Here is a 21,101-nt window from a genome sequence, read left to right on the forward strand (position 1 = left end):
TTTAGCCTATTCAAACCGGAAAGTAGTGTGAAACGAAGTAGTTCATGCAACCGGAAGTACTCTGTGAAGTGTGAATGCTTATGAAGATGATGGGTTTTTAATACAGTTGTTTCCCAATCCACATTGAAAGACAAACGGCAGAAAGGCACTTGACGACTGTACACGGTAAAAACACAATAAAATTCCCCCATTTACGCTTTTTTCTCGTTTTTGTCATCCGATCCGTTTTCTTTTGAGGGCGGTGTGGCGTCCTGGGCGGTGGGGAGGTCGGTGGGGGTTTTGATGTCCTTGATGTCCTCGGCGATGAAGTTGTCCCAGTCCGACGGGGAAATCATGGCTTTGGCGCCGAACGGCGGCGGTCCGATCAGTTTCTCCATGTCCTCGTAGTTCATCTGCTCCTTCAACAGCAGATTCTCCGCCACCTGTACCGGAAACAGTGCTTAATGCCAATTTTAAATTATATAATATGATTACTGTTTTCATGAGTATTTACTATTTTAATGATATATATAATTTTTTTAATGTATTAACTGATTTTATAATTTTTTTTTATTTTTAATTCAAGGACTTTATTTTATTGTTATTTGCTGTAATTTCTCCTTATTCTGCTTTTTATAGCAAAAAGGGAACTAAATATAATTACAATCAAATCAACACAATTTTATTATTATCTTAGCATACTGACGTTCGCGGTGACACTACTCTCGAAGTCTATAGTCCATCAAAAAAAGTCTAAATAACATTTTCACCAACCATTTACGAGAGGCTTCAAAATAGTAGGCGCTGCTTACGCATTTCTTACCGGAGCCTTTGCACTACGTTATAGCCATATTTTACAATGGCAACAATTTTCGTCACATTCTAAAGTACAGCAAAGATTTTTTCCACTCTGCTTATACGGTATTAAATTGTTGAACGATTAGACCATCTCGTTAAGCGGTTAAGGTGTAAGAGTACTGCAAGTCGGTAACATAATGCGAGTTAGTGGCAGTTACTGCTTGTACTGATCGCGTTGGTTGTGCACATAACGGCGCGGCGCAATGTCGTCGACTATTTCCTGTACCTTGACCAGTTTATCCTGATTGTCGGTGAGGATCTGCTGGGCGCGGAAGTAGGCCGTGGCCACCAGCTTCCGGGCTTCTTCGTCGATCATCTTGGCCAGCCGCTTGCTGTAGGGCTTGGTGAGGAACTTGGCCTGCTCATCCCCGTCCACTTCCGGGAAGGACACCAGGCCGATGTTGGCGTTCATCCCGTAGGTGCGCACCTGGGCGTACGCCATCTTCGTCACCTATCCAACAGAAAACACCTGTTGCAGCAGTATTTTATATGAGGAAACATTTTTAAAAAAAACATGATCAATACGTCAATGCAATTTCTACGAATTTATTAACGAATACTTTGCCTCATTATACTGCCTACAAGTATAATACTAAAAAAGATAATAAAATACAATATAAAGCGTCAATAAAATTTGTCAGCTAAAGCAGCAACACAAGTTGTGAATATAAAATAAACTGCAGACGATTTAGAACTGGTTCGTACACTGAAAGCGTGAAAATTTTAGAGAATAAAATGACCGCAAATATTCAACGATGGCTTGGTTTTCTGTGTGCACGCACCTTTTCCAGATCATTTTGTGCACCCTGCGTTATGCTGTTGAATCTGTTTAAAGAATGAAGTTGAAGCATTCGTGATAATAGATGTGTTCACAGGTTGCTTTACGTGTACATGGTGATGAGGGTCACTTACATTAGCGCTTCAGCCGCTCGGCCGCCCAAAATCATCGCCATCTTTTCCAGAAACTGCAAGTACAAACACCCAAATTTGCCTTTCATTTAAAAAAGAATGATTCATGGAATTATGTGTCAGACAGTATCCCGAATTTTCTGGTCAAAAAGCCAGTATAAAAACGAAAGAATTAATTATGAATTAACGTTGCTTCATATATCAAATTTTAAAAAAAACTGTGAAAATATATTCGATGTCATCTTCTCTAAAATCCCGTACATCTTCATTGGAGAAGAGCTTGCGCTCGTTGTCCTGATCCCAGGAGAATCCCAGCACCGTCGACGTGCGCGGGCGAATGGACAGCCGCAGCAGGGCGTCGGTGCGTTGCTGCAGCCAGCCGACGAGGGCGTGACCGGCCTCATGATACGCTACAATCTGCATATAATGCGACAATTATCACATGTAGTTAGCAAAGCGTCAGCAGAAAAGGCACACAAAATTTTTGGTGCTAAAAATCAAAATAAATCGAATAAAAAATTATTATTCACCGGTCAGATGAAAACGGCAAATTTCAGTACAAGGCGGCAAAAAAATCAACATTACAGAAATAAATGAAGAAGACAACCGGACACACTTCAGAACCAAGTAATCATAAAAATTAAAATTATAACTAAAATTATAAATAATACAAAGCAAAAATAATAAATAACTACATATGGAAAAATCAATAAATACAGCAAACTAAAAAACTACAAATGGGAAATCACCATTCCCCAGCAATATATGTATAAGCACCACGAAACCATGAAAAATTCAGCGAAACCCAAGCCAGAACGATAAAGCGTCCCAATGAATCCGTTCGACAACCCGCAAGAACAATGAAAACCCCATCCAATTATTTCCTGATTCCTACCCGTTTTTCCTGGGGCGACAGGACGTTGCTGCGCTTCTCCGTCCCGGCCACCACCCGCTCCAGCGCCGCCTCCATGTCTTCCCGGTCGACCATGGTTTTGCTGCGACTGGCTGCATGTATCGCGGATTCGTTGACAACTGCGCATTCAACACCAAATGTTCTTGAAAACAGTGAATTTTACAAATGCCATCACGGTTTACCGTTGGCAATGTCCGCTCCCGTCATGCCGGCGGTCACTTTAGCAAAATGCTTCGCGAACTTCTCCACATTGCCCTTCAGTTTGATCTGGACAAGAGTATCACACGAACATTTACATACAGGAAAAATCGGGCAAATTTATGGTAAAATAGATTCGAGTCTGTACAATAATCGACAAAAAGATTATTAATTAAAAACTTATTACAGACTGGCATCATCTAACTGACTGTACACACGACAAAGCATAAAGAAAAAGAATTAGCAGTTATAAAGAACGCGAAAAAGAAAATAAGTATCGTACGAGAATAAGGAAATAAATGAACCATACCTGTTTCAAGTAAACTTGAAAGATTTCTTCACGATCCAGTGCAGTCGGCAGATCAATGGTAATATGCCTAAAGAAACAACCACATAAACAGCCTTCAAAATAAAATACGGAACAAAATACATAGATCAGTATAAAATAAATAATAAGAAAGCCTATAAAATTGTTCCAAATTGCTTTACCGATCGAAGCGGCCCGGTCGCTGTAGAGCGCGATCCAGTATATCCGGGCGGTTGGTGGAAGCCAGCAGCATGACGCCCTCGGATGACGTCATGCCGTCCATCTCCACCAGCAGCTGGTTCAGCGTTTGCTCCTCTTCGCCGCTCCCGCCGCGTCCTTCCCCGCTCCGCTTCCGGCCAATGGCGTCAATCTAGAGAAAACCAACGAATTAGTAAAAATAAAATAAGAAATAAATACACAAATCAAAACTTAACACATTAAATTAACAGAAACGTAATCAATAATTAGAAAAGATTAGAAGAACAAAATAATAACACCCAAGACAGACGAACCTCGTCGATGTAGATGATACAGGGCGCGCGGCGGCGCGCTTCCTTGAAGAGATCGCGGACCCGCGCGGCACCCAGTCCCCCGATCATCTCCACGAACTCCGTGCCGGCCATCGACAGGAACGGCACGCTGGCCTCGGTGGCGATGGCTTTGGCCAGCAGGGTCTTCCCGCAACCGGGCGGTCCCAACAGGAGAACGCCTAGGTAGTGCAATATCATTTTCAGAGTACTTTGCTACGCACGGCACTACCAAGACAACATTATACTGCTGCGTCACATTAAAACAGCCAAAAATTTCCACATTATAAAAAATTTTTGTTTTTTATAAAGTAAGAAAAGATAGTTTTATGAGACAAAGAAGTTTTATGAGACATACAAAGAAAGTTTTACGAGCTGAGCTAGGCAAACAAACACAGGTCAAACGGATGATAAAGGTTACCACTGCACTACAACATTCATACCAATCACAATCACACGGCTCTGAAACTGCTGATCTAGGAATATTTATACTCCTTATTTCTTGTTACTGCAAGCGCATTGATGCGACCAAAATTTCGGGTAAAACGTACAAGATGCCAACACGATGAAATTCAAACGAATCCCGCAACGTCAGCAAACTCTAAGTACCCCAACCAGCCAACCAAATCCCCAGCCTGCACACACTAGCACCGTTTACGCCAGAGAAAACCGCGACAACTGACCTTTGGGAATTTTGGCGCCCAGATCCCGGTAGATTTTCTGGTCTTTGAGATAACTGACCAGCTCCATCACCTCCTGCTTGGCTTCGCGCAGTCCGGCCACCTGCGCGAACGTCACGCCCTTGCCGCGCGACGTCAGCGGGTCCAGGAGGGTGAATTTAGCGCGGGTCATTCCGGAGAACATATCCGACAACTGCGGCGGCTTAATCTATACAGAAGACATCGTGGAAACTAGGGTGTGAAATTCAAACAGTTTTAATTGTTTTTTAACTGATTTGAAATGAAATCCAATTAAAGGAAATAATCAAATCAAACCAATTATTCATCAGAATTTTAAAAAAATTAATTTCCCGTCAGATTTTCTTTTAAAAACGAGTGTGAATAAAATCATAATACTCATTGATTTATTATTATTTCAACAATTTTCAACAATTTTTACACTGCTAAAAAATCGGAATTTAATTAAAATGAAATTTTAAAAAAAGGTTGTGGAAAAATCAAATCTAATTTTCAAAGTCTCTTCTTTTATTAACAAAGGAATTAAATAAAATAATAATGGTTTATAACAGAGGCAGCCATAAGTCGGCTGTCCGTGATGATCTCAGCGAGGGAGGGCGGTCAGATGAAGATCCTGTCTGTTGAGGAAATTCCGAAAAATGGCGATGGAGCGGAATCGAACCGCTGGCTACCGAGTGAGATCCACGTAGCACAGCCACTGTGCCATCGCCGCTGTTGGCGAAGATCAAGATATTTGTGCTTGAGCTTGAGCCAACCAGGTAGGCGGCGGATGGGCGGCTGCTGTGTGTAAAGAGGATTCTCCTCTTACAGGTTAATGGTACATATCTCACTATTTTCAACAGTTTTTCCATTGTATGTATTCTCGCATGTTATTAAATCGTTTGCAATTGTAACTCTAGTGAAGACGGTGTCATAAGCGTTAATAAAGCGAGAACACAGCCAAAGGGAATCCCGCGCCCGGGCAGTTACAGCCAAGCAAGACCCACACACCGTGCTTACTGTGCCGCTGCGGAACATCCACAGCACCATGATGGAGGCGGCCACCAAGGACAGCAGCAATAACCAGGCCATCTCCTGATCGCGCTCCACAATCACCGGCACCTCGAAGCCGGGCCGGATGCCCAGCTCCTGCTCGGTCTCGCGCAGTTTGTTCTCGAATTTCCCCACATCCGGTAGCATCAGATGGTACGTGCGGTGCTCTGAACCAAACAAATCAATAAAAATAAAATTAAAAAAAATAGTATAAAAATAAAATAAATAAATTTGGTATAAAAAATTTAAAAAATTCGCTAATAAATTACAGATTAAAATAATCATAAGGTAACTAAATTACAAATATCATTTAATTACTGCAGTTTTAAGTTCAACTTTTTAACAAAAAAATAATTATAGTAAAATCGCCCAATTGGTCAAAAGGCAAAGGCCATAAACGAAAATTCTACAGCACACTTTTGGAAGCATTATCCACATTCTACGAAACTGGAAAAAAATGCTCCAGCGACGTCTAAAAAAAGCCGCTATATAAAGCCAGAGATCAAGAAAATTAATGAAAATACCATAAAACATATGAAAAACTGATGCATATTAGCCAAACCAAAACAAGAAACAGAAGAGCCCAAAGAAGTTTAAACGTCACGTTTTAGTAAAGACAAATGAGCGTAGAACTACCAACCTGCCCGTCGTCCTTTGATAATGGCACCATCGAACAGGTGGATGGTGGCGACACTAGCGTCCGGTCGGATTATGATCTGCAGACGCATACGGTTCCCTTATTGTTGAACAAAATTGTCAAAAAATAATACCGACAATAGTTACTTATCATATTCATCACGAGCCCATAAGTATTCCAGCACGAAATTAATCTTTACATACTTTGGACGGCCATCACATGCCACTGCACTACGTATCACATTATTACAGCCTTACGGCCTTACCAATACTGCACTGAAAATATTTGACAGTCAACAAATGCAGCTAGTGCACAATGCAAGAATTCAACACACGCGATAGACTTTTCTAAGGAATGCCATCCCATGAGACACTGACCTGCTGGACTTCGCCGTTCTGCAGCATCTCGTAGACGAATTCATGCCAGGAAATGAAGCGCATCCCTTCACCGCTCTCCGAATTCGGCATGAGCATCGTTAACACTGCCACCTGCACCATCGAAAATTAATCCATGCAGCATATTTTACTGTATTAGTGTAAACGCGTCAGTAATTCACGGTGATTTTGTATACGAGTACCACCAACTTTTTCTGGACAATTTCATCGCGCATTAGGTAATTATTTTCTTACCGTGCAGTACGCCACGGCGGCCCAGGCCAGCAGGCGCGCTCCCATCGACATCCGCGGTTCATCTAGATGCAACAATGAACTTTTAAAAAATAAATCCACAAAAACATTGTAAAAAAATTTAAATATATATAAATAAGAAGGAAACATTACGCATGGGATAGAACGGTCTGTAATTTGCGGTTTCTACAGGCTGAAAAACATCTAAGATAAAAAATGTTTTTCTACCTCTGTGTTCTTGAATTTCTAAGATAAAATTTTTACCTTTCAATATATTTCTGTTAGGAAAAATTATTTTTAAATCCGTGTCGTTACCATTTCCCAGATATCTGTTTGTGGAGGAATTAGCGTTACAGTGGCTAAGTGCAGAGCACGCAAAATTCTAATCTGCAGTACCGAATAGTGCCGCATTTTTATATTCATTTAGAAAAGCCCGCAGATTATCATAGCACAGTAAACAGTTCAGCATGGATCGCGCACGCACCGTCATCATCCTCATCGTTGTCCTGTTTCTTTTCCTGTCCCGAACTATTTTCGGAACTGGGAGGTTTCGGTGGGACCGGCGAAGGCTTGGGTTTGGCATCGTTCTCCGCCAGGAAGGACGAGGATGTCGCGAAGTGTCGCAGGAAGAATGGACAGTCAACAGAGGGTCCGGCAAACGCTGTATGCAGCACTGAAAATTCAACATCACTGTAAAACGAGATATGCCATCACTCCAAGTCCCAATTAATACCGCCCATAGCGCACATCATGCACAGCTGAGCGAAGATGATAAAAAAAAATATCGGAGAAGGCAAAAAATTAATAACAACATAGAAACTTGAAAACACACCTTTGCTGTTCAAGGCAAAGTTGACGGACGGTGAGCACCTGCTGAGAAATGCTCGCGCTCCAACATGACGCACAAGATTTCTACTGAGCTCCGCTGGGACAACAGCAGCGTGTCGGAAGGCGAGATGAAGGTAGATACGGGAAAGAGCCCACGGGCGGACGGCGGGGATCTCGCGCAGAGATACATAAAGCGTTCGACACATCAGAACTTTCGACATCTTCCAGTCAAATGTTAAACCAGTACGCAGCAGTCCTGCAGGCACTGTTTGTCGGTCGTGCGCGTACCGTGATCTTCAACGGAAACTGATTCGTATCCCACAGCGAAGTCAAGGAGATATCAGTTTTAAAAGAGCCTGCGATTAGGCCATTGGAGTTTTCAAAAAACGATCTGAAAGGTAGAAAAGTCAGAGAAGAAAAACTTTTGCGAATTTGTTATTTGTAAATTGTAATCATTTTCGCGATGAATTTGCAAAAGTTCAGACTGCCATATTATGAAAACGCATTCGAAACCGACGACGTGGGCGGTAAGGTAGTGAGACACCACAGTGTCTCGGGGCGGTGAAAACGACGACAGCAAATGTCAGCAATGCCTTTTCCGATCCTGTTTTAAATTTGTCCTGTTATATCTCGTAAATTTATATACGTCACAATACGAGGTATTGTTCAGTTAATCCTGTAGTTTGCTTTTTTAACACCTCGCTTATCCGATAATTTATGCTTAAGTATGCTTAACGGGATTTAAGCATTGCTAAAGGATTTTCGTGCAAAACGCGTGTTGGATGGCGTAAAAATCCAAGCCATCTCTTTTCAGTCAACGTGCATGCGAATTGTGCAACAAAGAGGCAAGTACTCAGCAACTCAGGTATTTAATGGTGTTTACATCATCCCTTTAATTCCTTATGTAAGAAAAATCAAAGAAGTAAGGCAATCATTTCCGTGGGAAATCCAGATCATCGACAGGATGATGCTGGATTTAAAACGGGCGCGATATTTCACAATCATCGAGCGGCTGGGAGAAAGCTCCACCCCTTACAGGCGGTCCGCTTTCTACCATTGGCTGGCTTTAATAATAATATCGGGCGTCGTGACTCATCGCCCACGTTGTGAGTTCGCAGACTGATCTGGATTTCCCCGAAGCCGTGTACGCTGCAGCTGGTAGGCACTGCAACCACGCTCTGGAAATTTCATATTTCATGATTTAGAAAATAATCAGAAATTGTTTGTTTTTTATCTTTGACTTTTAAAAAACTATACGATTGTGAAAAGCCTAGTTTTCTTGTTTCTGACTATACTTACAACTTACCATCTGAAGAAGTCTATTCTGTTGCTAGTGTTCATCAACCTGTACGTATTCGACGCGTTGTAACGTGTTTTCATTTCGGATCGATTTTTCCCTTTTTTGATTTTTAAGAGATTTCGAGGTTTGAGATCACTGGAGTTGTGTGTGCGGATAATTGTTTTTAATTCAGGTGGTTAAAACGCAGTTAAAAGTGAGTAATCGCGCGACCTCCGCCACCGTGCCCGCGCCACTCGCCGGGGTCGCCCACGACCCACTCCTTTCCTGGGAGGTGAGTTAACAGACACACTTTCAGGAAACAAAACCCCCTACGTGACTGACACAAGCATGAATGTCCCTGATCAGAACCCTCTGACGGCCGGTGTCCACATCAAAGAGGAAGACCTCACCCCCCTGGATCTCGGGATAAATGGTAATGAGATGTTATTATGGGAGGCCTATCAGGAGTACAAAGTGCTGGGCTACCTGTCCGAGCTGCACACGGGTGCCCAGTGTACCTCCGGGGACCTCCCCCCAGACACTGAGACTCATGCGGCGTCTTGTACAGCGTTAGACTGGTTAACTCTGCCCGACGACGATCCCTTCATCGTGGAGTACGCGCGCACCACCAGCTGGCCCGACTCCCTGGGCCTGGGCAGTCCCGAGGCGTTGGCCGATGCCGTCGGGCAGGATGACGTCGGCACCACCGACCTCCCGCCCTACCTCATGGCCACCGGGCACCTGGGCTCCCCCCGGCCGGAGGTGGAGTACGGCCAACGGAGTCTGACCAAAGTCAAACAGGAGACGGAGATCCCCACCTTCCCGGCCTTCCCCGATGGGTTTGACGAGCGGAAATCCGTCACCCCTGACGAGAAGATCACTCGTAATCGCACAGCGGAGAAAGGTTTGATACTTGGCACTGGGAGCGAGCGTGTTGCGCATTCTCGTGGTAGGGCAATGAGTAAACGCGGGGTGAATGTTTTAGCAGGGTCCAAGAAGGCGGCGGTGAAGAGTAAGTCCTTCAGTCCTAGTCGGCCGCTGGTGGAACGCCATAAACGCCATTCGGATGATGACGGGGATAGTGTGAGTAGTAATCTGACGGACTACACGGATGGGACGGACGGGTCGGGGACGGATGGGAGTAATCACGCTGCGGATGGGCGGGTGTCCACGGATGGACGACGGAAGATGTCGCGACGCGATGTGGAGGGGATGCTGGCCGCCGCGGAGCACGGGGGTGCTGGGGATGCGGGATTGCCGTCCTTGCCGAAGATTCCTACTGTGCCCTTTGCCGAGAATGCCAAGCGACAGCGCCGTGACGTGTAAGTACACACTACACAGTTACTGTCGATAACATATTTGAAAACACTGTTTTATATGTAGTTTTTATGATTTTTAATCTTTTTGGAATAACTTTTAGTCATTCTGTGTTTTTATTATGTAATAATTTGCTGCGATTTTGGTCATGTTGACTGTTTCAGTTTCCCTGAACTACAGGAAAATTTTTCTTGACTTTTAAATAATTCGACAAAACTTTGTAGGAAATTCCCCAATCAAAGCTACGATTTTCACTTATATTGCACAATAATTGATTGCGGTTATCTTTGCCATCTGTTTCTGTTTTGCAAAATTTGGGAATATTTTCTGTTTACTTTTATTGAGTGTTTTTATTAATGTGCTTATTGAAAGTGTTATCGCGAGCAGTGTTTTGTCAACAAGTACTCTTGTTAGCACTTAGCAGCAGTAAATTTTTCAGTTACAGCGAAATGAATACGCTGTTGAGTATAGACGATTCCGTAGCATAGTGGCTGTGCATACTCATAGCGATATCGTTTAATTCTACAGCAGTGTGTGCAAGCCAATTTAATATAACCTATGCGCAAATATCCAGTTAAATTAATTCTAATTTTTTTTTGCTGCATTGCAGTTCCATGTCCGCACCGGCTGTGGCCGCCCGCGAACTCCGTCTGAAAAAGAAACAACGCGAGGAGCATCTGATCACCGAGTGCATGGACCTGAAAGCGGAAGCGGAGACGATGGAACGCGACATGCGGGAGGCGCGCGCCCAACTGGACCGCCTGCGGGAGGACGCGGCCTACCTGCGCAGTCTGGTCAAGTCGCAGCAGTCCGTGGTGGATCTGCTGCAGTACCTGCAGAACGCCCCCTTCTTCAACAAGGACGGCCACACGGAGCCGGGCCTGCGTCTGGACGGGCGCAGTATCCTGCGGCAGATCAGCGGCAGCGCCCAGGACGAGAAGACGGCCAAGAAGGAGCAGGCCAAGGAGATCGGCGGCATCTGTCTGCACATTAACGGCTCCAGTATCACCCTGCATTTATGCTCGCACTGCAGCAGTGAGGCTGGCTCGAAGTAGTCCGCTGTGATGATGATTGGAGCGCATTGCTGTGTGGATATTTTGTGTATTTATGTAGGTAGTTTTTTTCTCTCGAGGGATGATGCTTTTGATATTAACACTTTTGATTACTGACGCAGGTTGGTAGTATTTTGCGTTAGAGCGTCTTGGGAGATTCCCAAGATGGATTTCGTGTTTTGTTGGGTGTACTTTCTTCTCGCTTGTACATACGCGGAAAATCTGTCCAGAATGATCATATTGAATTATGTCGCTGTTAATGTCATTTCAGGTGCTCTGTAATAGTTCTTTGCCGCAGATTTATTTTGTTCGTGTATTCCATTCCGCTAGTGGATTCTGTTGAGGAGCGAATCATTTTCTCCGATCGCAGTTAATAATAAAATTAGGACGAAAAATTTGTATATCGATTATCGCGTAATCGGAGCGGATTTTGTTCTGCTGCGAAGTGTGATAGAAACAAAGGTATATTTTATTTTCTTTTCATCTTGTGCAACAAAACGGCAGAAACTAGAAAACGCTGATGTAGATCGTAGTGCAATCACCGGCACCAGTTCGCTTCAACAAGTCTGACAACAGGTACCGAATTCCACGTACAGATTAGACAGTTAAGTCTTTAACGAACAACGTTTGCATAAAATTACCTTTAACGTTCTTCGTTTCTGCACCACATAATTACGTCGCAAAATCAAGTCACACTGCAGGCTACAGTTACAAGAATCGCTGAAAATAAATCTACTGAAAGCATCTCGCAGAATCATAACGACAACGAAACTACTTACTTACCATATACACCTGAGTCCTGACACCCTGTAGGTCATGGTAAAAATGAAATTGCTGCAGTTTTTGTTAATGTACTGTACTAATTTTTGTTAATTTAATTAATTTCTTATCAACATCTTGCGTTCGTACTAACAGTAACATCACTTCTATCCATGTTGCGCTAACAAGTAGGAAACACAATCTAAACCAAACAACTGGCTAACAGCTATTTACAAAGAAGCTTCTCTCAAGTTGTTTTATACACAGGTTAGAGATACCAAATCGACGGAACAAGACAACTATTTTTCAGATCCAGGAATGAAATGTTAAAAAACGAGATTATTTCTGTCCCGAGTAACTATGAAACTGGATTGAGTGCACTAATAAGAGAAGTAGGGATACCTTCCAATCACGCACAGCTGTCAGCAACCACGCGCAACAGCAGTTACCCTCTTTACACACACTCCGAACGGTGACGTTCCACCTCCTTCCATTATTTCTTCTCGCCAACGAAACGACCTTGATCATCGCGTGGCATGGTATCCGCGAAGAGCCTACAACCGGAACACACAATACTCACAACAAGATCCAATGGACGCAAAATCAGATAACCGCTTCGATCTTCTTTACTGCATAAACAATAAACTGTGCCAGAAAGTTTTAAACTTAATTTCAAGTTTCAAAGAATCTTATCTGGTTCCCGAATACTACTCACTTGGCAGCTGCGCTCAGCTCTTCACGCGCGGTCTCATGAGTCTTCACGAACTGGCCATCTGCGTCACGCGGATGCTCCTGTCAAAATCAACTTGTCATAAATTAAAAATCGCAATGAAATTATCATCAGTCAAATGGAAATCTAATTATCACTACTTAGTATATGATTTTATAGACCGGCTTGCATACGACACACGATAACACCCCAGTTAAGGAGTTAAGTATAAATAGAATAAAAATTCTGCGCAGTACCGCGGGATCAAATTGATTATCCTTCACGAACTGGCCACTTTTGCCACGCGGATGATCCTGCCGAAATAAAACCAAACCATTATTAATTATGATATTTTATTAAAGCAATAATAGGAATTAGGAAGTATTAATAATAAAGCTACAAGAACGGCTTCCGTGTACATACTCGTACTTACTTTAAGTATGCAATAGTACGTATAATTACTTATATTATAAGTTATAACACCCAATTGACCGCAGCAAAATAAGTACTGTACACAGTAAACAGTGTACACTGTAGTGACTGTACTGAGTGTATATAGATAGTACTGTATACTGTATAGTAGAAAGGATATAAAAGTTAAAACCATTTACCCGGGCCGTTTCCCTGTACTGCTGCCGTCACCCGCCCGGAGTGTGACTTTTACAACATACAACAGTACAGTACATTAAACCTCCAGCCGGGAGACAGCAGCAGCACACCGAGTAGAATGGTTTTCCCCACCATGGTACATGTACATTAAAAAAATAAAAATAATATTACTGCCCACTGCGCAGTACCTCAGGGTTAAAATCGTTTTTCTCCACGAACTGGCCCTCTTCGTCGCGCGGATGATCCTGTCAAAATCGAAACCAAATTATCAGCATCATGTACTCTAAAAATCGTTTAACTTTTCAAACGCAGTTAGCCGAATTGTCGTTAGTAGTCTGTCGTGCCTTAATTAACACAAAATCCGATGTCCTACTGTAATACGGCGCTCTTTAATACAACGAAAATCAGCAAAATCGGCGTCGAATACGACAATCAACAGCGGACGCAGATACACCGGGCACAATTTTATAAGAAAGGTTACGATTGATACGTTTTTAACTTCTAAACATCAGACCTACCTCCTAAGCACTACTGCTCGATCGTACTTATATTCGAAACTGAAAACTAAATCTAAGCCTTTGATTTTCCATTTCTAGCAGTTTAAAAAATTTTAGATTTATACATTTATCCATAAAAGCACATTCGTATCAAGTCGTTTCAGGTAAGTTTTAAAATGCAAAAAAATAAGCCGTAAGAACACTGTAAAATCAGTGTACTTACTAGTTACTACTTACACAAACTTTACTAATCGTGGATTGTAAATTCCACTACCAAGTAGACATTGACTACGTACACAATGCAACCGCGGTTTGTGAGCTTTCTGTGAGTTGCAGTGTGATTGAATTTGAATGTAACTAATTTTGTTTGGTACGATGATGATCATCATATGAACATCCCAGTAGACAATAAATAAAACATAACACAGTACTGCGTAGTACAGCCTGTACCTCAGGATTAAACTGGTTAAAGAGCCGAGCCCCATCATTTCCGGTGGTTTGGCTTTCTTTCTTCGACATGTTGAAACTTCGGATGTTCCGACCTAAATTGTCACAAACCCACGACTGAAAATATCGGAATTAAAATCAAAGGTGATACGGAATATTCCACACGTTTATTTCAGAATGCTGAAATGGAACTGCGCAGACACTTTATTTGCCGATACCGTTGCGCGGGGGGGATTTTATAGTAGATGCCGGGGAAATACATACGGTAGAAGTGACCGTATACCGTATAGGCATATGCGTATGCAAAGTACTTTTGGACGGATTTTCCCTTTAATATGTTTAGTTTATGTCCATACGGAAATCTTACGCTGCTGTGCCTTCCAATAGTCGCTGCGCGCAATGCGGACTGGTCGTGTTCGAGTGGCCAACCACAATTGCGTATGAGACTTAGAAATTTTTGGCGAGCAGAGTTTTGGCTTCATTTTATTTATTTTTTCTTATAATTTCTTATGCTTTTATGTTTTTGTTATGCTTATCCTTACGTTTTTTGTTACAGTATTCTTTTTCCTACCTTCTTGAGTTTTTCAGGTTCAGTCGTTTCTACATAATGCATTATGTAGAAATAAGTATGCGATAGTATACATCCGGTAGTACATGGTGTATTACATCGCTTGCACTTACGTTAATATGCTAGTAAAATTGTAATTGTAATAGGAATAGCGGTCTATGGCAAACCGCCTCGTAGACCTCCATGCTGAACGAAATTCTCTTAAATCGCAAATCAAACGTTTCTTTCAAAACTTTTTGCTTATAGACTTTTCGTTTTCAAATTTAACTTTTTTTTCTGCATTTTTTAAGCTGTGGTACGCACGGATTGTATGAATTTGAACAAATCGAAAAAACACCAAACCTGCAGGGGTTGCCCAATGCGCAGCTGTTTTGGTAATTCCACAAACTGCTTTTCAAAAGCGCCTCCTGGCATACAGTAAGTGGCGTACGTGGAACAGTGCGGAATTTCTATGTGGAATTTCATTTAGTTATTTTTTGTGTTTGAAACAGCTGATGTTTCCGTTTTAATTTATCCAGGAATTGCTGTTTGTTAGATTATACATGCAAACAAACAAAGAACGATTGAATTTATTGAAAACAGAATTGGAAATGAAATTACAAAAACTATGTTTTGGAGATAATGTTAATCCCCCTAATGATGCGAAAACGGTGGGTACTTCCTGTTTTGGTGTAAAATTAAACAGCTTAATCACTTGTAGTCCCATTATACTAACCGTTAGCAGTTAACTGATTTATGGTTTCGGTAAACTCGCTGATTAGTTATTTGTAAGTTGTTGAACGTGGTTCGTGTTAGTGTACCGATAGCGATAGGTATGTAGGTATCTGTACAGAGCGTAATTTCGCAATATACTTTCAGCACGGTCACAAAATTACAGTAATTCTCTCCCTTGTTCTTTCCTTTATTTTTTTCGCTTAAAAATACCTCAATAAATGCTTGATAATTCAACATCAGTTGAACTCTACGAACGAACTAAGTGCACTCAAAAGTGGTTTTAAGGCGCGACACCCAGTTTCCAAAGTACTTAACAAATTTTTAACGAGGAATTCTGCTTGCCACTTTCCTCAATAGGTGAAATTTGGCATAAATCGTCGCAATCGGTGAGGCGTAGCCCCGCGTAGGTGTAGAAAGCAGAATTAATTAAAAGATCAAAACGAATTATGTTTGTTTTCCACATTTATTACCGGGATAATAATGCAGTGCATTCAGTCTCTCCCAGTGTTAGAACCACGGTAGATGTCTCTACGAAAAAAGTCGCTTAAATAGCTTTTCAAGAAAGACAATCTGGATTTGTAGCCCGGGGAGGAATGCAGGGGGAACAGTCACGATGACTCTCTTCCAGTTCTCAAGGGTCACAAAATTTACCAGTGCCTCGAATCTCTCGAAGTCAGGATATTTTCTGAAGGTAATATGACGTTAGAATTCACTTAACCTGGCACCCATAGATTACGGATTGATGGCGATTTTTTAGCAAATTTTTAATGGAAACATCGGACAACGCTTCGCGATTTGTTCAGTGCTGCGCACTGACCCCTGCCGGTTTAAAAAATCCCACCGTATTCCAAATTGTTTTTTGTTTCTTAAGATTAATTTGTGGTGATAGCTGCTAGAAAGGGCTTTCAAACAAAACGGCTCCAGGAATGCAACATGCACGGAAATGATTGCAATAAAAATTTATAAAGAAACTGGAAACAAACTGCAAAATCACCCTCTGTAATATGAAAAAAGTAACCAGTACTTGTATGTTAAATAATATGGGTTTTTTCTTTAATAGCCAGAATATGAGCGAACTTTATTTCGGCGCGAAACCTGAAGATATTTATTTGTAATTATGCTACAGATAATTTGAAAATCGATACAGTGATGGCCAGTTGGCCACCAGGAAAACCTGTGACAGAATTCTGAAGGGTCTGCACCGGAAGAACACACCCTGCCGAAACATGACGAAATATCATGGCACCCATGCGCAGCACCGCGACGTCGCTGCCAGGTACGGCGGTATACAGTGTTTCGACCGAACTTCGTTTGACGTATGCCGCCCAAGTCGTGGAAGGAGCGGGATGAAACAATCCCAAAGAGGTACTGGATTTGGCATTATCTCTGTGCAGCTAGCAACAATATTGTTGCTAGCTGCATAGAGATAATGCCAAATCCAGTACCTCTGTGGGATAAGTGGGATAAAGTGCATTTTGGGATAAAGTGCATTAATGCACTTTAATGTCACGGTGTGGCTTGACTGAATATTATTATCGTAACTCTATAATTTACTGTATACTTAAGCACTGCATATTTTATTTCTGTATTTCGTTAATATCCTACATTATACAGACTAAACTCAGTTTCTGCGCTCGGAACCACGCGTGAATATATTAATGTCGCGAAACTTGCGTGCACCACGAAAGTTAGATAATTGATCGCGTTTTTTTCTACCTTCTGTTTTTGATTTTGAAAATTCGAGCAGATTTTCAGTTACTTCTGTAGATTGCTTTTAAATTTTAATAGTCTGGTTATTGAAGCCGTAATTGCGATTTGCGAGCACTGTTTTGTCGGTAAGCACTCTTTTTAGCAGCAGCAGCAGTAAATTTCAGTCATAGAGGTATGAATACCCTGTTCGGGAAAGAGATTCTGTAGGGTAGAGGCTGTACACGGCGATATTGTTTGAGGTATAATGTGGAAACCATCTTAATAAAATTGCAGACTTATGCAGGGACAAAATAAAATGTGATTTTTTTTGCATTCCAGATCCATGTCCGCACCGGCAGTGGCCGCCCGCGAGCTCCGTCTAAAATAGAAACAACGCGAAGAGCAGCTTATCACCGAGTGCATGGACGGTGGCCCTGAAAACGGAAGCGGAGATGATGGGGCGTGACATGCGGGAGGCGCGCGCCCAGCTGGACCGCCTGCGGGAGGACACGGCGTACCTGCGCAGTCTGATCAAGTCGCAGCAGTCCGTGGTGGATCTGCTGCAGTACCTGCAGAACGCCCCCTTCTTCAACAAGGACGGCCGCCCGGAGCCGGGCCTGCATCTGGACGAGCGCAGTATCCTGCGGCAGATCAGCGGCAGCGCCCAGGACGAGAAGACGGCCAAGAAGGAGCAGGCCAAGGAGATCGGCGGGATTTGTCTGTACATCAACGGCTCCAGTATCACCATGCATTTATGCTCGCACTGCAGCAGTGAGGCCGGCTCGAAGTAGTCAAGTGTGATGTGGAGCGTGTGTGGATAATTGTGTATTTACGTAGGTAGTTTTTTCTGGAGGGATGAACATTTACTTTTGAATTTTGATTACTGACGCCGGTTGGTAGTGTTTTTGGGGATTTCAAGATGGATTTCTTGTTGGCTGGGTTTATTTAATCTCGCTTGTACATTTGCGTGGAAAACTCTGTTCAGAGTATTCATATTGAATAGGTTTGTGTCGCCGCTGTTGTTTCCGATTAGTTTAGATCATTTCTTCGCCACAATTTTATTTTGTTCGTGTGTTCATTCCGCTAGTTCGTTCTGCTGGGGAACAGACCATTTTCTTTGATTAATAAAAAAACCATAGTACGAGGAATTTCCGTATGGAGCATTTAAAATCGATGAGTACTAAATTACTAATCACAACGAGTACGGCAACGAGTGCGAGTTTCCGTAACAGTATGATGCCTAGAGTACTCGTCTCTTAGTAAAAGTACCGAATAAAAATCAGAACATTGTACTCGCACAGGACATATTTATAAGTTGCGCTGTACGGGTACCTTCCAGGCCTGGAGAATGTTGGTGTGGCCGGGAACTCGCCTCGTTGACGTTGAGTATGCAGAGAGCTATAAACTGGAAATCAAAAGGTCATGATCATGGCCTAATGTATTAAGTACTGTAATCAAGGAAACAGTTATACAGATGAATAGATTGATCTGGCGTAGCCCACACTCATTTGATTGAGTCATTTTAACCAATCAACACTTCAGAAACTGTGCAGTTCAATTCAGTTCAAATCAAGGCTTGGAGTCGGATTACCCGTCCGCCCCGTAAGGTTGATAATTAAACAAGGAATAACTACTGTGCGCCTCATTGTATAAAAACACAAAAATACTTTATAAATAGAGCAAGCTTTAACTAGTACACAACTCGGGTTGCACCAAGACGTCCAAGCCGAAGAAACAAAAGAGAGCCCGAAAACACCTTTGGCGCATGTAAAAATAAGATTGTCTCAGCCATCTCGATTCGGTGGGCGGAGCATACGCTCAAAACAGATCCCTCTATTTTGTCAAGTTTCACTATTATGTCATTCTGTAATATATAAGCAACAGTCTTTAAATTTACAGTGTTTACAGCTTTAGTGAGGTGATGGCGTTAAAAGTGTTGCGTTTCGTCTGGGAGCACCTATCGTCGTTCGTTTGTGGCGGTCTGGTCGACAAGCCGGGCCGTCACGGCTCCGTGGTAGACGCTCAGCCGGGAGACTGCCACAGTCCACACTCCACAGCACGATGGAATCACTAGGGTAGAATTCACTTGTGCCTTAAAGACTGCAGTTACTTGTATGTGATACGAGACTTACTAAAATTATGAAAAGTCATAAGCCTGAAAAGGTACCACAAAGAAAAAGTAGCTACAAATGTACAGAATGTCGTTTGGAGATATGTTAGCCGCGCTGACTGATTTAGGATTTGATTTACAGCGTGAAGGAAGTAGGAAATAAATGGATGTTAATAATAATAAATGCACCGATGTATAAAATCAATTTCATATATTTTTATATAACAAGCGGCAGGTATCGTACTGCTCCGTTTTAATAAATGGTACTTCCCCGGATCTGTGCGAATACAAATTGGCTTCGTGGTATGTTAAGCCGAGGTGGCACAAGCATCCCAACAGAAAGTGGAATTTACAGACCTGCTCGTCGCAGAAGTTCTGCATCCAGTGCATTATCTGGCCATGCTGCGTCTGCATAAACGTGATGATCTGACACAGTTGCGTCTCCACGATACCCATCCGCTTCTCCAAGTTGGTCATCTGCGTCTCGAGACGCAGATGACCAACTTGGAGATGCGGATGGGTGATGGAGCTCCATCACACCCATCTGAGTACTGATGGTGGTCATCCATTCCGCCAGCACCTGGAGGGGCGCCTCTTTCCCTTTCAGCACGCCATGGAGGAGAACGAGGCGCACTTCCAGGCGCTGGCGCACCGTTTCTTCCAGGACCTTCTCGATCTTCCCCAGGCGCTTCCACAGCTGGCAGTACGCCTTGTTGTAGTCCTGCGGGAACTCATTCGTCTCGCGAAACGCCTTGTAAAAGCAATGGCGCGCTAGAGCGCGCCACTGCTTTTATAAGGAGTTTGCTAGCCGCTTGTTGATGCAGCACTTCCAGCCGCGCACGTTGCGTCTTCAGTTACCATTGCACGTCGTCCACAGCCGGTGCGGCCTGGGCCGGCTCCATCTTCGATAGCTCCTCCGACTTGTTTTTCGAAGCGTCAGCGGCACTCGCTGCCTTCGGCAGGTCCACCTCCAGCTGCCGCTGCTGCAGCTGGAGGTGGACCTGACGAAGGCCGCCATGCTGGATAAACGTTGGCCTTCGTCCGCTACGCATACTACGCAACAGGTTCTCGCGCACATGCTCCTAACTCTAACTGTTTCCGCGCAAATTTTGTGGGAAGTTGAGACGAACCGCAGTGCGATTTAATTTTTAAAGTAAATATATACTTCTATACCAGGAACAGTTTCATACGTTGATGAAGATTTTTTCGCAAGTAAAGCGTATACAAGCCAGAAAGAAATGTATGTAGTATACCAGTAAATTAAGCAGTAATCACAAAAATTTCTGCCAAATAAAACATCAACTGCCAATACTCTCGGCAAAACGGTCAAGAAATTCCTTTTTAAATAATTTCTAATTAACCGTGTACCTCGTCTGGATTAGTATTCGCTGACCGAAGAAGTACGAATAACCGGGGATCCGAAATTACAAACGGGATCGACGGTTCCCCGGCGGTTTTCCGATACTGTGCAAGAAAAACCGATTATGATGCGGGATTTTTCATAGTCATGCTTAGATTTCGTAATATTAAGTTTACTTGGCTGTTTCATCCTTTACCTTTTACCAATGTATTAGACTTCAAGCGTAGGTAATTAACGCGAACGACAAATTGTCGCATAATGTAAAATCGCGGTATAAAAAATTGCGAGGATTTCAGCAAGTCAACGATTACGCAAATGAAGCTAATCGTCGCAAATGAAGCTAATCGTTGCGACTTTTCGCCGTCACAGTGACACTTTGCGTCTTCCACCAGCGCATTGAAAACTGAAAAGCAACGTTGCACCGACGGGCGCATTCCTGCGCCGGATCTAACAATGCCCAACGTACGACGATGTACGAC

General features: G+C 42.9%; 4 protein-coding genes across 10 annotated transcripts; 2 read left to right on the top strand and 2 right to left on the bottom strand.

Moving 5' to 3' along the window:
* Positions 1–99: 99 nt before the first annotated feature.
* LOC129590751 (paraplegin-like) lies at positions 100–7,984 on the bottom strand. 2 transcript variants are annotated; one of them, XM_055486121.1, is made up of 17 exons: positions 7,517–7,984; positions 7,169–7,357; positions 6,688–6,749; positions 6,436–6,546; positions 6,062–6,137; positions 5,389–5,588; positions 4,375–4,579; positions 3,677–3,873; positions 3,347–3,534; positions 3,168–3,234; positions 2,842–2,926; positions 2,642–2,778; positions 2,008–2,163; positions 1,750–1,802; positions 1,620–1,662; positions 1,064–1,288; positions 100–422 (listed from the first exon to the last, which is right to left on the bottom strand). In XM_055486121.1, the coding sequence occupies exons 1-17, from the start codon at positions 7,731–7,733 to the stop codon at positions 192–194; spliced, it is 2,442 nt and encodes an 813-aa protein (XP_055342096.1). In that variant the 5' UTR covers positions 7,734–7,984; the 3' UTR covers positions 100–191. The 2 variants fall into 2 exon arrangements, with proteins under 2 accessions (XP_055342096.1, XP_055342095.1); XM_055486120.1 differs by having other exon boundaries at positions 5,380–5,588.
* A 684-nt stretch (positions 7,985–8,668) lies between these two features.
* Positions 8,669–11,555, top strand: LOC129590768 (CREB/ATF bZIP transcription factor-like). 2 transcript variants are annotated; one of them, XM_055486140.1, is made up of 6 exons: positions 8,669–8,859; positions 8,985–9,083; positions 9,158–9,224; positions 9,360–9,695; positions 9,780–10,113; positions 10,719–11,555. In XM_055486140.1, exons 4-6 carry the CDS (start codon positions 9,518–9,520, stop codon positions 11,161–11,163), a joined length of 957 nt encoding a protein of 318 aa, XP_055342115.1. In that variant the 5' UTR covers positions 8,669–8,859; positions 8,985–9,083; positions 9,158–9,224; positions 9,360–9,517; the 3' UTR covers positions 11,164–11,555. The 2 variants fall into 2 exon arrangements, with proteins under 2 accessions (XP_055342115.1, XP_055342114.1); XM_055486139.1 differs by having other exon boundaries at positions 8,670–8,859; positions 9,777–10,113.
* A 283-nt stretch (positions 11,556–11,838) lies between these two features.
* On the bottom strand, positions 11,839–14,412 carry LOC129590825 (uncharacterized). 2 transcript variants are annotated; one of them, XM_055486238.1, is made up of 5 exons: positions 14,185–14,405; positions 13,426–13,482; positions 12,886–12,942; positions 12,635–12,711; positions 11,841–12,473 (listed from the first exon to the last, which is right to left on the bottom strand). In XM_055486238.1, the coding sequence occupies exons 1-5, from the start codon at positions 14,251–14,253 to the stop codon at positions 12,413–12,415; spliced, it is 321 nt and encodes a 106-aa protein (XP_055342213.1). In that variant the 5' UTR covers positions 14,254–14,405; the 3' UTR covers positions 11,841–12,412. The 2 variants fall into 2 exon arrangements, with proteins under 2 accessions (XP_055342214.1, XP_055342213.1); XM_055486239.1 differs by lacking the exon at positions 13,426–13,482 and having other exon boundaries at positions 11,839–12,473; positions 14,185–14,412.
* A 747-nt stretch (positions 14,413–15,159) lies between these two features.
* LOC129590824 (uncharacterized) lies at positions 15,160–18,280 on the top strand. Of its 4 annotated transcripts, XM_055486234.1 has the most exons (3): positions 15,160–15,399; positions 16,590–16,828; positions 17,492–18,280. In XM_055486234.1, exon 3 carries the CDS (start codon positions 17,605–17,607, stop codon positions 17,941–17,943), a length of 339 nt encoding a protein of 112 aa, XP_055342209.1. In that variant the 5' UTR covers positions 15,160–15,399; positions 16,590–16,828; positions 17,492–17,604; the 3' UTR covers positions 17,944–18,280. The 4 variants fall into 4 exon arrangements, with proteins under 4 accessions (XP_055342209.1, XP_055342211.1, XP_055342210.1 ...); XM_055486236.1 differs by lacking the exon at positions 16,590–16,828; XM_055486235.1 differs by lacking the exon at positions 15,160–15,399 and having other exon boundaries at positions 15,410–16,739.
* The last annotated feature ends 2,821 nt before the right edge of the window (positions 18,281–21,101 follow it).

Source organism: Paramacrobiotus metropolitanus, unplaced genomic scaffold (genome assembly GCF_019649055.1).
Source record: "Paramacrobiotus metropolitanus isolate TYO unplaced genomic scaffold, Prichtersi_v1.0 Parri_scaffold0000042, whole genome shotgun sequence".
Lineage (NCBI taxonomy): Eukaryota > Metazoa > Tardigrada > Eutardigrada > Parachela > Macrobiotidae > Paramacrobiotus > Paramacrobiotus metropolitanus.